Source organism: Micropterus dolomieu, linkage group LG10 (assembly GCF_021292245.1).
Source record: "Micropterus dolomieu isolate WLL.071019.BEF.003 ecotype Adirondacks linkage group LG10, ASM2129224v1, whole genome shotgun sequence".
NCBI classification, from domain to species: Eukaryota; Metazoa; Chordata; class Actinopteri; order Centrarchiformes; family Centrarchidae; genus Micropterus; species Micropterus dolomieu.
In genome coordinates, this window is record NC_060159.1 from 11715145 (window position 1) to 11731575 (window position 16431).

Sequence of the window (16431 nt, forward strand, 5' to 3'; positions counted from 1 at the left end):
TGTGCTGGCCAACAATGGCTTTTCTACAAAATATTAACATGCTGTTTGTCCAGGGGGTCAAATACTTGTTTTTCCTCATCAGATGGTTATCAATTTTAATAAATTCATATGATGTGATTTTCTGGAATTTTCTTTGGGATTCTGTCTTTCACTGTTAGAATGTACATATGATTAAAATTATAGATCGTTGCATTCTTTGTAAGTGGGCAAACCTGCAAAATCAGCAAGGGGTCAAATACTTATTTTCCCCACTGTACCATTAGATTCAGCTGGATCCCCCGAACGCGTGGATATAAGGTTTTTGAATATACGTGTTCATATGTGGGCGTTACAAGGCCAAACGCCAAAACAAGTTGTTATAGGGTCCCCTAGAGGTAGAAGTGTGCAAATTTTTGTGCCTGAGTTACTCTTGGGGCTGTGAATCTACCTTGTGAGTTTTGCGTCCCTAGCACTTACCGTCTAGGCCGCAGTATGCGTTTTATGTACGGAAGAAAAATAATAATAATAAAAACCTCAGCGAAAACAATAGGGTTCCCTTGCAATCGCGGTTCCCAGCCTACTCGGGCTTGGACCCCTAATAATAAAAATCCGAGCGAAAACAATAGGGTTCCCAGCTCCGCTGGTACTGGGAACTGCGATGCCTTGCATTTGCGGGTTCCCAGCCCCACTCGGGCTTGGACCCCTAATAATAATAATAATGGTGGCGCTAGAGGAAAAGTCAGGTGATCACCTGTTCTATAGCTTGTTAACACAATTAGCTAATCAGTCAATCACAAGACTGCAACTCAATGCATTTAGGCATGTAGACGTGGTCAAGATTTCCTGAAGTTTAAATCGAGCATCAGAATGGGGAAGAAAGGGGATTTAAGTGACTTTGAACATGGAATGGTTGTTGGTTGAAGACGGGCTGGTCTGAGTATTTCAGAAACTGCTGATCTACTGGGATTTTCACGCACAACCATCTCTAGGGTTTACAGAGAATGGTCCTAAAAAGAGAAGATATCCAGTGAGCGGCAGTTGTGTGGACGAAAATGCCTTGTTGATGTCAAGCTGATGATACACAGAGCAACTTTTAGAGCAATGGTGCAGGGCAACGTTGCCGTCAATGGTAATGAGTAAAGATTACAACTGTAATCCGCTTCCCCCACCACTCTGCCACCCGCCCCGCACCGCCGCTATTCGTTCAAAACATAGTCGGACTTGCCACTAGCAAAATTGCCCAGCAACATTGCTCAAAAAGTTGCCCCGTGTATCATCAGCTTCAGAGGTCAGAGGAGAATGGGCAGGTTCGAGATGATACAAAGGCAACAGTTACTCAAATAACCACTCATTGTAACCAAGGTATGCAGAATACCAACTCTGAATGCACAACACGTCGAACCTTGAAGCAGATGGGCAACAGCAGCAGAAGACCACACCGGGTACTACTCTTGTCAGCTAAGAACAGGAAACTGAGGCTACAATTCACACAGGCTCACCAACATTGGACAGCAGAAGACTGAAAAAATTTTGCCTGGTCTGATGAGTCTCGATTTTAGCTGTGACATTCAGATGGTAGGGTCAGAATTTGGTGTAAACAACATGAAAGCATGAATCCATCCTGCCTTGTATCGACAGGTTCAGGCTGGTGGTGGTGGTGTAATGGTGTGGGGGATATTTTCTTGGCACACTTTGGGCCCCTTAGTAATAACTGAGCATCGTTTAAATGTGACAGCCTACCTGAGTATTATTGACTGCAGTGGACCCATCATCTGATGCTTACTTCCAGCAGGATAATGCACCATGTCACAAAGCTCAAATCATCTCAAACTGGTTTCTTGAACAGGACAATGAGTTCACTGTACTCCAGTGGCCTCCACAGTCATCAAATCTCAATCCAATAGAGCACCTTTGGGATGTGGTGGAACGGGAGATTTGCATCACTGATTGTCGGTGCAGCCGACAAATCTGCAGCAACTACGTGATGCTATCAGGTCAATATGGACGAACGAAGAATTAAGGCAGTTCTGAAGGCAAAAGGGTGTCCAACCTGGTACTAGCAAGGTGTGCCTAATAAAGTGGTCAGTGAGTGTACATTCAAAAAGTTGCTTCTGAAACATTGTAAAAAAAACAAGGACAACTGTCATCAAGTCATTTTATTGTTTATATATTGTAATTAACGATGTAAGGGGAAAAAATCTGCAACACTCTCAATTCATTAACATCTGAAGTGTTGTTTTAATTTTCATTTTTATTGGCTGAATTGAATGTGACATTGTAGTCATTGACCACAGACAATAGTGTCATGTTAGGGTCAGATTGTATTCATGGAAGCAGCACTGGGACCAGATTAGTTTTCATAGCCATTGTTATTCAAAGATCAGGGAAGAGAAAGGAAAGAGAAAGAACAATACATGAGAATTGAATTTTATTGAACCAAGGCAACCACCGTGCTCTACAGCACTAATCCCATATTTGCTGAATAAGTTAAAGTTTTTACCCAATTTTTTTTTTCTTTTTTTCAAATTAACACAGGTAAGAACTCCCTCAATTAATTAAAGAAATGCTTGCAAATCAGGGATGGTTAAATGGCAGCTGCTAAATTGATGCATCCTTTGAGGGTGAGCGAGGTTGATACTGGATTTTACTTCATTTGTGATTCATTTGTTGTTGCTGTAAATTGTGCACAGTTTTACACACAGCAAGCATCAAACTAATTTAAATGGAAGTGGTTGGACGTAATTATTGATTGTAGTATTACAGCAATTTTTCAATGCAGCTTTGATGTGATGTTTCATCACAAATGATTCACAGAGCGCATCGTGGAAAAAACTGGAGCAAAACATTTGTTTGAGCATCTTCAACACATAAACAGATTTAATCCAATGAATGTGACACCTTCATCACAGCACAATCTATCTGCAGTAGAAAGATGCAGCCTCTCATCTGAGATGAATACATTTTCATGACAGAATAATTCATCCAACACAATGCAAGGTTATCACACAGGCAGACAACAACTCTACAATTAAGTTTCCTCATAAACAGTGTGAAGGCTGTGGGTGTAAAGACACCGGAAATGGGAAAGAATTAATTATGGCTCTAAATATCGCCATGATCTTCTGAAATGGTTGTCGTATATCAACTTGTGAGCTGATTCAGTTTTTACAAACCTTGAGGGAGATGATGCATTGGCATCAGCACTTCTACCACTGCGATTGTTTTGGCAAAATTCAACCTCACCTTCCTTCTTGGTGGAGGACAAACTGCGTCATTGGGTGAATGACCTATAACTTGCCTTCCCTATGGCATCTGTCCTTGCTTCTCTAAAAGGTCTCCTCCCATGATGCTTTCACTGAATTTTTGGTCTCAGGCTATGCAGAACGCATACTGAAGGTTTTCCCTTCCTTATCAAACACCAGCTGTTTGACATTCAACTAATTTCTCCCGGAGCTCCTTTCAAACTTCACCAGGTGATAACAGAATCACTGCTTAGGGACCATTTGGGACTTGATTATTGTGGGAGAGAATGATGATTCAGTTATCTTTTTTAGCTTAATGGCATTTCCTTGCCACATGGCAGATGTAGCTCTACCCTTTTATGGGACTCTTGATCATTTTGGGCACCAATAATAAAGCATTCAATGTAATAAATCTAGTAATTTCCAAATATCCTGATACTGTGTGTTCATTACTCTGGTTTAAAAAGAAAGAAAAAAATTGCACAATTTAAAATTCCGCTGTAGTTATCACATAGATTTATTTTCTATTAAATGTAAAAGTACAAATAGCCATTGTATGTAAGGTAGGGATGTGACGAGATCTTGTGTCGAGATGTGTTAAAATAGCTATGTCACACCCCTAATATTAGGATCTCATTTCACTGTGTGGCTCTAGGGATGTTAGTCGCTGCCTGTGGTTGGTTGTTTAGTGCACTGCTTTGATGCAGACTGAAATATCTCAACAACTTTAGGACGACTTTGGTGATCCCCTGACTTGTTTTCTTCTAGCACCACCGTTAGGTTCACATTTGTGATTTTGAGCAAAATGTCTCAACAACTCATGGACTGACATGAAATTTGGTACTGACACCAGTATCCCCTCAGAATGAATTGTAATAACTTTACTGGTCCCTTAACTATCCATGTAGCGTAGGTCAACATTTTTATTTGTCCAATATTTTGGTTAATGTCCCGCAAAACTGTTGAGATTCCCATCAGCCTCAGTTGTATTAGGCAATGTTAGCATACTAACAGGCTAAATACCACTATGGTTAAAGAAACTAGAGGGTGTATCTGCAGTGCTGGAAGCCCACTTTTCAGTCATCATCATTGCAAACATTTGTTCAGAACATTCTGTTCTAGCTCTGAATTGAAAAAATGTTACGGTCAACTGTTGTGGTGCGGCAAGAACATGTACATTTGACAGTCTGTTACCCATACCATTACTCTTCCCTGCTTCAAGATAATGCCAGGAGGTTTTCTGACTCACTGTTGCATAGCTAACTACATTGTTTACCATGGCAACAAGCACCTGCTGCACAGTATGTTTAAGAGATTTGATGAAGACTGTCCTCCTGCCTCCTGGGATAGTGTGCGCCACCATGCACATAAAACCCCATGAAATGCATCTGCTCTGAATGAGGTACATGTCTCTGTGAGGTGAAGTGGTGAAGTTTTACAAGTTGTAAAAGGCTGATCAGGGCAGGGATCCTGTCCGTGCTGAAGTGGTGCTATTTCCTTTTCCATTTCCACTTGTCACACCGAACATCGCTCAGTTTTGCTGCGGTAACTAGGTAACCCTAATCCACAGACAAAATGTATAAGAGGGACCAGCATCTGTCTGAGAAACCTGGGAGCAGCTCTTTAATTCAGTCCGTCCAAATGCAGACAGACTTTCCAGGGATGATATGTCTACAACAACAAAGAGAAACAGGGGAGAAGCTTTAAATATTATTATATTATTTTATTATATTTTTTTTCTCTCTTTTTCACACACACACACACACACACACACACACACACACACACACACACACACACACAAACACTGGTCATTATTAATTGTTAAGTAATCATTAGCTCCTCAAACAGAGTTTACAACTAGAAAAGTTTCTGAAGAACATTTGAGGGTGCTCACTGTTGCAAAAATTAGAAATTTGCTGAAATTGTTAAAATACTGAAGGAAGTTGAAGTGGAATTCAAAATACAATAAGTGAAAAAAGCAGACATGGTTGTCAAAATGGAAGTGTTGAAAGAGTTTGAAGTTTAAGTGCAAGTGCTGAATAAGAAGTGTTTAATTGTTAAGTGAAGATTATGTCTGAAGGGAGTTGAAGACTCAACTGAAAGGAATGGGAAATCATCAAAGTGTGATACATTCAGGCTGGAAGTATCTGTTGACACTGACAGCAGATTTATTGTCAGCCGTAGAAACAGAGAAAAAAGCAGTTGAAAGACAAAACTGTAAGCGATGGAATTAATCCAAATCACTTAATAAATATTGATACTATATACTGAATATTATTCTTACATCTATGGATATTAGTATATAAGTGATTTGTTAATCCCCACAGCTTAATTTTTCCTCAACCATAACCCTTGGTGAAACTTCCTCATATTTGCTTTTATCATTTCACTTGGTGACAATATGATAATCTGACTGCTGTGAGTTTCGTTGTATGAGTCACCGTGAGTAAAATATTGTAGACTAGAAATGAAATAAAGTTACCTTCAAGGAGAATGTCAGTGTAGTCTGAATACTGTGTGGGCTAAGAGATGGATGGATGGTTGTCTATTTGATTTTGATCTTAATCTAAGTCATATCAGCAGCTGTTCCAGAAGGTTTTATTATGTACTTTAGATATAAAATATTTTTGGGGAACTTTTTAGCCCTGCAAAACTAAAAATGCCAGATACTTACCACACATATCTACAAGCACCAAGCCTACTTGGACTCAGAACTCCAGCAATAAACAAGATAAGGTAGACACATTACAGCTCCATAGCTAATATTGGTGCCTCCCAGCTATCTTATTTGGGTTTCTTCACATCAGGAGAAGATTTAATCAGATTTATTGTAAACAGGATATTATGTTTACATGCAGCAACACCAAAACGGAATACTTGAGAGTATCCAGAATATTAACAGGATATTGATGTGCAGAGAAACACCGTCTGTCACAGCTGATCAAGCGTTCTCTATTGGAGGTCTGCACAACTCTCTGTACTCTGTTCAGTGGTACTAACAAAACTGCACCCAAAAGTCATTTTCAGAGGCAATGAGCCTGCAGAAGACAGAACGGCCTCTGGTTCAGCTTTTACTGCATATGACAGAAAACTCCCCCAACTCTTGAAAGCCTTTTAAACAACATTTTGACTTTAAGTGAATACCTCTACCAAAATCATCTTAGCTGGAAAGGCAGGCTGTGGCTTGGGGTCAGTGCTAGAAGTGGGCTGGTACTCACCGGTACACAGTACTGGAACCTCTACATTTTAGTCTTTGGTGTACTGTGACTTTTTCTTGGGCACCGGCACTTCTCACAAACTACTTGTACCCTGTACTCTTTTCTGCCCTTTCCATATCAGGTTCTCTGGGCGATTCATAATGGCCCTAATTAAACTGCATTACCCAGGGGGCAATACGTTACGCTCAACGGTTCTTGTTCTCGCCTGCCTTCTTTCCTCTATTGGCGGCTAGTCTAAGTAACATTACATAAACCTTACAACCTGCCTGGCTCCAAAAGGGCACAAAGAGAACACAAACAGAGTCAGATGATGACAAAACAGAGCTTCCAAAGTAAAATGTAAAAAGCATCCAGGGATTTTGCCAGGAAGTGGAAAATTCAAGCACTGCTTTAGGTCATCTTGATTATTCAAAATAATTCTGCTAAACTGCTGTCAATGGTAGTGACTACTGAGATTTTGTAGCCTGTTAAGTTTATCAGCGTCTTCGACTTGTGGTTGTTGGTTAAAGTATTTCTGATACATCCAAACTGATTTTCTCATCACCGATCCCCATGCTGATACTGGCAGTATTGTCTGCTTCCAGTATTTGACTCAGCTTTAAGTAAATTCATCCCCTTCTGAGCAAAACACTGTATTTCTATGACTCATCTACTTGTCAGAGACAGTGGCGAATCTGAGAGAAATAGGGGGAGAGGGGAGAAATAAAGAAAAGGGAGGGTAGGAAGGGTACAATGGTGAGATAGTGAAGGAAGACAGAAAGGAACAGAAGCAGGAAGGAACTAGTGAGAGAGGGAGTAAGTATGAGAAATGGAGGGAGGAGAGAGGTGCTTTGGGAGCTGAACATTATTTAGACTAAATGAGGTCAAGACCTTGAGATATACACTGAATCTCAAATGTAGCTGCTCACATTTGCAGCTCACTGTGTGTTTACGTGCTTGTGCATGGCTCTGTGTTTGTGTGCTGGCATGTCTCCATATAGTCAATAGAATACCAGCAGGTCAATGTCACTTTTCCTACACTTAAAGCCTTATTTGAGCAATAAAGCCTCTGTATTCAAGGCAGTGTGTTAATTTAATGCCTCATACAAACACATACAGCTCCATCACTGTCTGCCTGTATGTTCCTCTCTTACCACATTTCTGTCCCTCTCTATCTCTTTTTCCTCCTCTATCATTGCTGGGTAATAAGGTCACTAAGAAGCTGACCTTACATTGAACGCACCTTCCTGCATCTTTGCTCCAATCAGCCAGCTCCTGCAGGTCGCCTTGGAAACAGCCAGCCAATGGGAGCGCAGATCAGAGAGCAAAGGTGTTCTGCTAGTGTGGACTGCTATATCACTGTCTAAACACTGCACACACACAGAAACATTTAATAGTTATCTTTTTTTTGGTAACAATCACACGACACAAAAACATAGCACTGTAGCCCCTTTTTGATTCAATCTGCAGACGTTTATTGTTTTTGGGTTTGTGAATGGCTTCAAAAGGAGGTGAGACCATGAGGGAAAACAATGTGAGGCACACCCATGAGTTCAGCTAGCCCAACACAACAAAGCCCTGTCGGTGTGAGTGGTGGGGTGAGGGTTTTTTTCATTTTGACGGTAGCAAATACAGACTTATCTACCTCCACATCGTAATACAAAAGCAATAGAGGGACGGGAAAATTCAATTTCTGTGATTGCAATCTCACTAATGTTAAGGCCATGATGGAGACACAGTTGTGACAATTCCTTTTTTTTGTTAGTTGTAAGATTTGAAGATGTGTATTAAAACAGTGTCAATACAGCTCTGAAACCATGAAACTTTAGGCTAACCTTGTGGTTGTCATTGAAGATGCCTGACATTCAGTTTGTGTGTGTGTGTGTGTGTATGTGTCCATTGATTCAAGTGCTCTATTTTGGAGCAAAACACCACAGTGCTGTTCTGCTCCACTTACACCAACACCTGTTTTTTCTATCTGTTCCAACAATTTGTTCAATGTCCATGCCTCCTCTGTTGTCTAACTGTCTGCCTCTTTCTGTCTCACACAAAAGAATAACCCCTCTTCTGTTTTTGCTGCTCTCCTTTTCTCTAGTTGATGGGGTTTATCTACGCCTGCTATGTGGTCAAGCTCATTTCAGAAGAGGAGGATAGCTGTAAGTACACATTCACACACATGCATGTACACACACATTTTACAGCTGGAACCAAAAAGAAAAATAGATGTCTATATCCGTAGTAAAAATCACTGTTTCTCAATCAGTCAACTGTCATTCTTGTCACTCTTCGGGCTGCACCACTGTTGCTACGCCTGTCAAGCTTTTCATTCTAGCCTGGCACATGCAGTTTACAACGATATCAGAGGCATCATTAAAATGCTTAGTCATTTTTGGAGCAATTGGTCCTTGACAGGGGTAGAAAAAAGCAGGCGTCATTTCTAGCCGGCTACCGTGGATTTTGCTGTCTGGAATTACAACTTTTACTCTTACAACTGCTAGCAGCTAGCTAATTGAGCTAATTGATTACTGCAAAGTCAAAGACTTTGTTTGAAACTCCATCTTCTACTAACTTTGTTTTTTTATTTAAATGAGAACTAATTTTATTGCATTATTATTGCATTAACTATGCACTTGGCTACACACATGATATTATGCTAAAACACTGAGGGTAAAGCTGCAGGCTGCAGGCTAAATGTCAGCCACCTGATTAGCCATGCAGAAGACATGGACATGAAACATCATTGTTCTTGTATTGCAGTGTGGAGCTAGTTAGTCGTAGTATTGTAACTGTAATAAGGATAAATGTAAATTCAGACTTGCCGATACATACGCCAACATGTGAATGGGGCGTACTGGCACCTAATTTTTTTTGACTATCTCTGGTAATTGCTGAGCGATGTTTACGTTACAATAATGTAACCTGTGACTGCACAATCTATTGTAGTTATTGCATTTAATGATTTGCTCCTTGGCCAGGGAAGTAACCCCTGCTTACTACTATCTAGTAAGCTAGTTAGCAGGAATTGCAGCTTATGTAACAGCAAATCAATACACTGTTTACTCCCCACCTTACACTTGCTCTTGTGTTTCTGGTTTTGGAAAGGTTGAGAAAATGCACCACCCTCCAAACTCTTTAAATGTCATGTATCGCTCTTACTACAGCCCCATACACACAGTTTTAACATATGTAGAAATCCAAAGCTTGGCAGACCTGCCATGATTAGTTACGGTTGTGATTTGAATTTTGATTGGACAATTGCTGTTCAGTGGAGGGGTTTAGCTAACTGTCCTTTTGGAATAATTTGTTGGTAGGTCTGGGTGGTTTAAGTGTATGTGGCTGGTGCTTCTGAGTTCAGGAATCAACTCTAACTTAAGTGAATTCAATCTGTTCCTCTGTTTTCTCTCCATCCCTCTTTCCCGGCTTGTACTCTGGTTCGCTATCTTTGTAACGAAGCAGCCGGTTTGAATGAAGCCATGACTTGAGACTGACGGCCTTTACCGAACCTTAGACAAAATTCAAAGTGAAACTTGTAGCCTCCAGCTTTTGCAGCCAGCAGCTCATTCATTTACAGTAACACATGGAGACGAGAGAGAGTGTGAAGTATGGGGAGAGCTAGGTAGATTTATGCTAGATCAAAGTTGTTTTTCCTTCATACGTCCCTCCCACCTACTGCGCTTACTACTTTCAACTACCATCACCAAGCAACAGTCACAGGGAAAACTGAAAAGGATGAGGAGGGAAAGACCAGCAAAAGATGTTCACCCATCCGTTCGTACATCATTTCTCTTTCATTCAGTCTTTTATCAGTACATCAATTCATCAGTACAACCACGTTGATTGGGAAGTGTGCAACATTGACTACCATTTAGTAAGCATTATAACAAAATAAATGAATTGCAAGTGTAAAAGGGAAAATGAGGCAAATCAACATGTTAATTCTGTGATTGTTGTATTTTTAATGCAGTGCATGTGTGCGAGCATTAACTTGAATGAGCCAATTTACCTAAAGCCATCAGTTTAGTTATTCCATTAGCGTAGCTGCAGCCTACTGCTTATGCGGAAGGATCAATACTCAAGCATGTCTTATTCAACACTGAATTGAGGATGCTGTTTGCTAACACATAAATATTGATAGATAATAAATGCAGTATTGGATCTGTGGAAATAATCTGAAGCTCTGAGATTTCCTGCTTTCCTTCCTGCCCAAAGCAGATTGGGAAATTGAGATACAAGGACGGGGGGTTGATCAGCACCAGATACAAGGCCTGCTTCTGTTTCTAAAGACTCTTCAGAAAGACAGAACAACCTCTTTGTTCAATGAGGTCATAGATAAATATTAAATCATCAGACTGTTATTGAAAGTAAGAATAGTAATATGGGGTGTAACACTGTATTTATTCCACTTTTATGGAATATAATTGAGTTTTGGGGGGTTATTTTGAGATGAGAATTTTTTAACATCGCACTTTAATAACCTTTGTGATGACAGGAAACCTAAAATGCCACTTGTTCCGCGTCTAAATAATTCATGTATCATTTGGCCTTTGATCATCTTTTTTATTTTTTGTCCTTGGCTCTCGATGCTGCACATTCCTGCTCGTTTGCAACCAGATAGTGAATTTGTTGGACTTTAACAACAATTTCAGATGAGCTAGAGCAGGAGTAAAATGCTGTGTATGCAGAGTTTATGTTCTAGTGGCATGTAAAGTGCTGCTTAGGGCATTTACTTGTTAAATTGGGAGTTTTCAATGTCTGAGACTGCGGGCCTCCCCTCAGACAAAGCTTGGCAAGTGGCACCCCCCACCACATCTTTAGTTTACTTGGTAAGTTTCGCTCAATTCCTGGATGCCTATGGGACCATGATTATATTATTTGATCCCATATACACTCAGCATTTAAGCCAAAATAGCCCAATATTGCTGTTTGACATAACTTCTGACTACACCACATAGTTTTAAAAACGGTCTGTCCTAAGGCATTTAATAGTTTCCGACTCTGATGGGGGGAAAACAGTTCCCAAAAACTACTTTATCTCTGAACTCTCACACGTAGGCTATTCTATGTGATCTCCTTTTGATAACTAATGCAATAAGTAATGGTGTAATTGTTTCACTTCCATTCGCTGAGCCTCCCCTGAAACTGTTTGGAGAGCCCCCCCAGGGAGGCCCGCCTCACACTTTGAAAACCCCTGTGTTAAATCATTCTTATCTACAATCTAACAACTGAAATTGTAAGAAGAAAATTATAACCGTTATCAATTAATTTCTTATTTATAGACCATCAAAATCTAGAATCAGCTTTTTACTATAAGTGATGAAGTACTACAAAGACACACTATTTTCTGCCAAAGTTATAATACATATTATTTACGTTACGTTATTTTACATGATTGCTTGCTTTTCTCACTGGTTTGAAGTGGGCGGCATTCGGTTTGGAAAAGATGATATCACAATGTACAATATTTACATGAACCAGTCAAAGTTTAGCAACATTTGTATTGAAACATGACGGTTGTGTGGTTGTTTTCTCAAGTTGCCAGTACTATCAATCAAATCTGATGACACCACCCTCTCACAGTCATTAGCTTTTAGAGTTTTTGATTGTTAAATTCATAACAAATGTCTACTAACCCTTTCCCCAGACTTTAACTACGATTGTATCTTATTTAGTCATGAATATTTAATGTTGTAAAGAAATCATTTGAAACAAAGTTTTCAGGGGCTTTAACAAATTCCAGGAACTTTCACCGCCTGTCATCATCTGCTAACCGCCTATTCATCCATTTTGTGAGCCACTTATGCTGGTAAATGTGTTGGGGGGCTGGAGCCTAGCATGTATTGGGCAAGGGGCAGGTTACACCCAGGACAGGTCGCCGGTCTATCCAAGGGCTTACACATTCACACTCAGATTCACACCTATAAATGTGGCAGTTTAGAGCTTCCAGTTCACCTAAATGTCATGTCTTTGGACTGTGGGAGGAGACAAGGGACCGAACAGCTGGAGAACTGCAAACAAATGAGCGATAATGCTGTCAGCCACATGAGTGACTTTCACTCTTCTTCTCAAGGGACAAATATTATCAGAAGGAATCAGGATTCAAATTGAGGTTTCAGCCCGCTATTTAGGCTTAATGAATATGCGCACAATGGCAGCGCCAGGCCACATGCATTATTTCCATGTGATAAAAAAGATCATTTTCTCCAGAATAATTTTGGGATTCATTGTAATCTTCCTGTTGCCGAGCCTTAACTCCTGAACGTGGCTGTGGAAAGTGCTGTGCGATAATGCAGACCGGGAGACTAAACAATAATCAGGGAGATTTGTTGGGGAATGTGCCTTGGGTGGAGAAGCTAATACTCACTGAGGACCTATGAAGATTTTGAGTTGCTGAGGAAGCTAATTACTCTGATAATTATTCAGTGCACGCGTGAGGGAGTACAGTATGTGTGTGTTTAAGTGTGTGTGTGTGTGTGTGTGTGTGTGTGTGTGTGTGGTGGTGTGCGTGGGAGATGAATCATTGAAGTAATTCTCACAGCTACTCAAATGTGTCATCAAACATACACACACAAACAACACACACATGTATATATATGTATACAGACAAACCCTGAGACTGCAATCATTGTATGATACGTCTGGAAGTGTTAGGACACTTCAGTTAAAATGTGAACATTCACAACTGGAAAATAACCAGTTACCATAATAACTTGACCCTTTTGTCACATAAAATGTTTATAGATCAGTCTGCAGTTTCTGGATTCTGGAGAGAATTGTACATGTTCATGTTCTTACGCGCTCATTGGACAAACCCGGTGCCTTATGAATAACATCTGAATTTTTAAATTAGGTCGCTACACTTTGATAGGCAGCACACGCTGACAAGGTTAGAGGCTCCATTTCCCCTCGCGTTCAAAGGGTCGAGCCTGGCAGAAACTGTGCTGAGACTGTTTGACTGCAGCATGAATCAGCAGGAAACCCTTAACGTTTACACCGGGCCACTCTCCCACGAAAGGATCCACACAAAGAAGGAGGACATCAAGCACAGGCAATGGCTCTGCATTGTCTGACGGAGCAACCATAATGAGCTGAATGGTCATGAAATATCGGAGACCTACAGTGGTCCAGGAAAACTGCTGATAGACAAAGAATATCATCCATTGTCCCGTTGTGCGGTGGAATCAAAATTTCACATGAATACATTAAGAGGATTAAGGGAGAAGTGTGTCACACCGAAGATGTGGTGGCTTGTAGTGAATTTTAAAATAACGTCAACAGAATTAAAAGAACAAGAAAGTTATGTGAGGACAGATACCCTGATAGACTTGAAGGGCTCTTAAAAACTCCAACTCTGTGATAAAACAAGACAAATCATTGTATTTTTCTTAAGAGAACAGTGCAACAGGTTTTGGGGAACTACGCTTATTGGCTGCCATGCCAAGGGTTATATACCACTCTCATTTCTGTCTGTTGACTCTAGAGCTGTCAGCTAGTTAGTTTAGCTTAGGGGGAAACCGCTAGCCTGGCTCTGTTCAAAGATAAAACCGCCTACTAAGGCCTCTAAATGTACTCATTTGTGTTGTGTCTTGTTTGTTTAATCCGTATAAAAACCAAAATGTAAAATTTCAGAGCCAGTTTAGCTGTTACCCCGTGTTTCCAGTCTTTATACTAAGCTAGGCTAGCCGGCTGCTGGCTGAAGCTTCATATACTGCGTACAGACATGAGAGAGATATCAATCTTCTCATCTAACTCTTGGCAATTTATTTTATTAAACCTTTATTTTAACAGGAAAGTCCCATTGAGACACAGTCTCTTTTACAAGGGAGTCCTGTATGTCACCAGTTAAACGAAAATTTTTCAACCACGAACTGAAATACATAACACTACAGAAGACAAAAGTTAAAATACAATACATTACAAATTAACACATAGACAAAATACAATGAGTTAAATATATATTCCAGTATCTTCAACCAAGTCCAGTTGCCCTTGATTTTTAACCTTCGTTGGATAAATGAAGAGACTGAATGCTGAGATCTAACTACAACTGATCAAAAAAATAGAAAGTGAATCTGTGTATTTCCCTAAATGTCAAACTATTCCTTTAAAAGAGAGTTACAGCATTATAGTCACCACCCTAGTCATTGTGAGATATGAATACATAGCAGCCACATGCATATTGATGTATGAAGTGTATGGTGTTTTTTAATAGTCATACACAAACTAATCAGTGTAATCAGTGCATTTGTTGGCAATCAAATATTTTTATATCCCTGCTTATTGCAGCCTAAGATATACTTATAGCTTCTTTCATCTCTGCAGTGACAGCCAAATTTCACATTGTACTTGATGTTATGAAATCTCACTGAATAAATAAGAAAGTATGCTGGTGATCAAGGCAAGGAGGTACCCTTTTGTGAGCTCTACAACATCAAAGTAAAAAAATATCATGGCTTCCTCTCTTCAAATGTCCAGGCTCTCTGCCTCAGTCAACCACCTGCCAGCAGCTCCAGAGCCCAGGAATCTAGAGCTATCCTAGATAATTTAGGAGTTAAGAGTATTCTCAAAGCATAAATGTATCGCTGCACAAGTCGTAGAATTAAAAAGCAGAATTAGATTTGCATCACAGGATTTTTATACAGTTGAGGCCAAATTTTCACTCAAAGCAGTTTAGAGCTGGTGGTTCTGGTACAAAATGTACTGTTGAGACCTCTGTAGGTGTAGGAGGCCTAATGCAATGAATCATCTGTGGTGGGAGGTTCCCAGCTGATAACCACAATGGCATACCCTTTCTCTAATTGATGTTATTTTTGTGCAGTTGATTTTATAGGAGGGTTCGACTCGTACGGTTACCAGGGGCCTCAGAAGACCTCCCACCTTCAACTACAGCCCATGTACATGTAAGTATAGTTACACTCTGTACATTCACGTGCAGATTCCTTGTTTAAATACTTTGATGACGTTTTTATCACACACAGACATTAGACTTAAAGATGAGGATGAAATAGTGTAAAGAGTGATCAGAAATCCAGTTTTCATTCCTAACTTCCACTCCTGACCCTCGGGCGGGGGAGCTGATAGGTCTCGCCCTCTTAAATTCAAGCCCACCATCAATAGCGTACGGCGATTAGGGACACATTTTCATCCGTGTTTGATATCTTGAGTTCTGCAGTGAGGATGATATAAGCACATTCCCGCTGTATCAGCATACGGGCTTATCATTTATCAGCCCAAGGTCTCATCAGTTACCAGTGTTCAGGATTTTATCACTCCCCTCACACGTGACAAATAAAGGTGTGGTATGCGATGAAAGCCACTTTATCCTTAATCTTATTCTTGCTGAAGCTGTGTTTCATCAAATAGCTATTTTACCCACATTGATTGGTTTTGTTGTTTTGGAAGCTTTTATTTTGTATTTATGAAGGCTAGAGTCTAGTTCATATGATTTCCTGAGACTCAAACGCTAGATTCCAGTTTCATGGAGACCTTCAGCTATTCTTAGGCCGGAGAGAGCCAATAGGATAACACAAAATGAGTCCAGACTTAGACAGCATCAATCTCACTGTCTCACTTCATCCTGTGGAAAACGCCAGGGCAATACAGCAAAAGCTACACCACTGTAACAAACAACGATACAAAGTAATGGTGATTCGGCTGATGTGTAGCAGACAGCTGATCAATAGCTGTTTTTATTAGAGAAAAGAGCCAGAGCGCATTACAGGCGGACAGAGAGAGAGAGATGAAGAAGGATATGGAGCTAATTTCTTGCCAAAACTTAACAAATAAACAAAACATGTTTTACAAATGCCCTACAAGTCACTAACAAACACAGTGTGGTTTGCAAGTACAAAACCTGATTAACAAATTAATGCATTTTGATCTACAAAACATACAAGTCAAACAAATGCACCATGTATTTCTAATACCTCCCACTTTAGAAACTAAGACAGCATGGCTTACAAATGCATACAAATATATCCTACAAAGACAAAAAATTATATATCACATGACTT

At 40.1% G+C, this 16431-nt stretch overlaps 1 protein-coding gene across 2 annotated transcripts in view; it reads left to right on the forward strand.

Annotated features, from left to right (window-relative positions):
- The window catches only part of nkain2 (sodium/potassium transporting ATPase interacting 2), a 103020-nt gene that overhangs the window by 78882 nt on the left and 7707 nt on the right, over positions 1-16431 (forward strand). For both annotated transcript variants that reach the window (XR_006826797.1, XM_046060972.1), the window contains 2 exons: positions 8517-8577; positions 15237-15318. Coding sequence is in view for 1 of the 2 variants with exons in the window: in XM_046060972.1 (XP_045916928.1) it covers positions 8517-8577; positions 15237-15318 (143 nt within the window). In the remaining variant the exon portion in view is untranslated. The remainder of the gene's footprint in view (positions 1-8516; positions 8578-15236; positions 15319-16431) is intronic.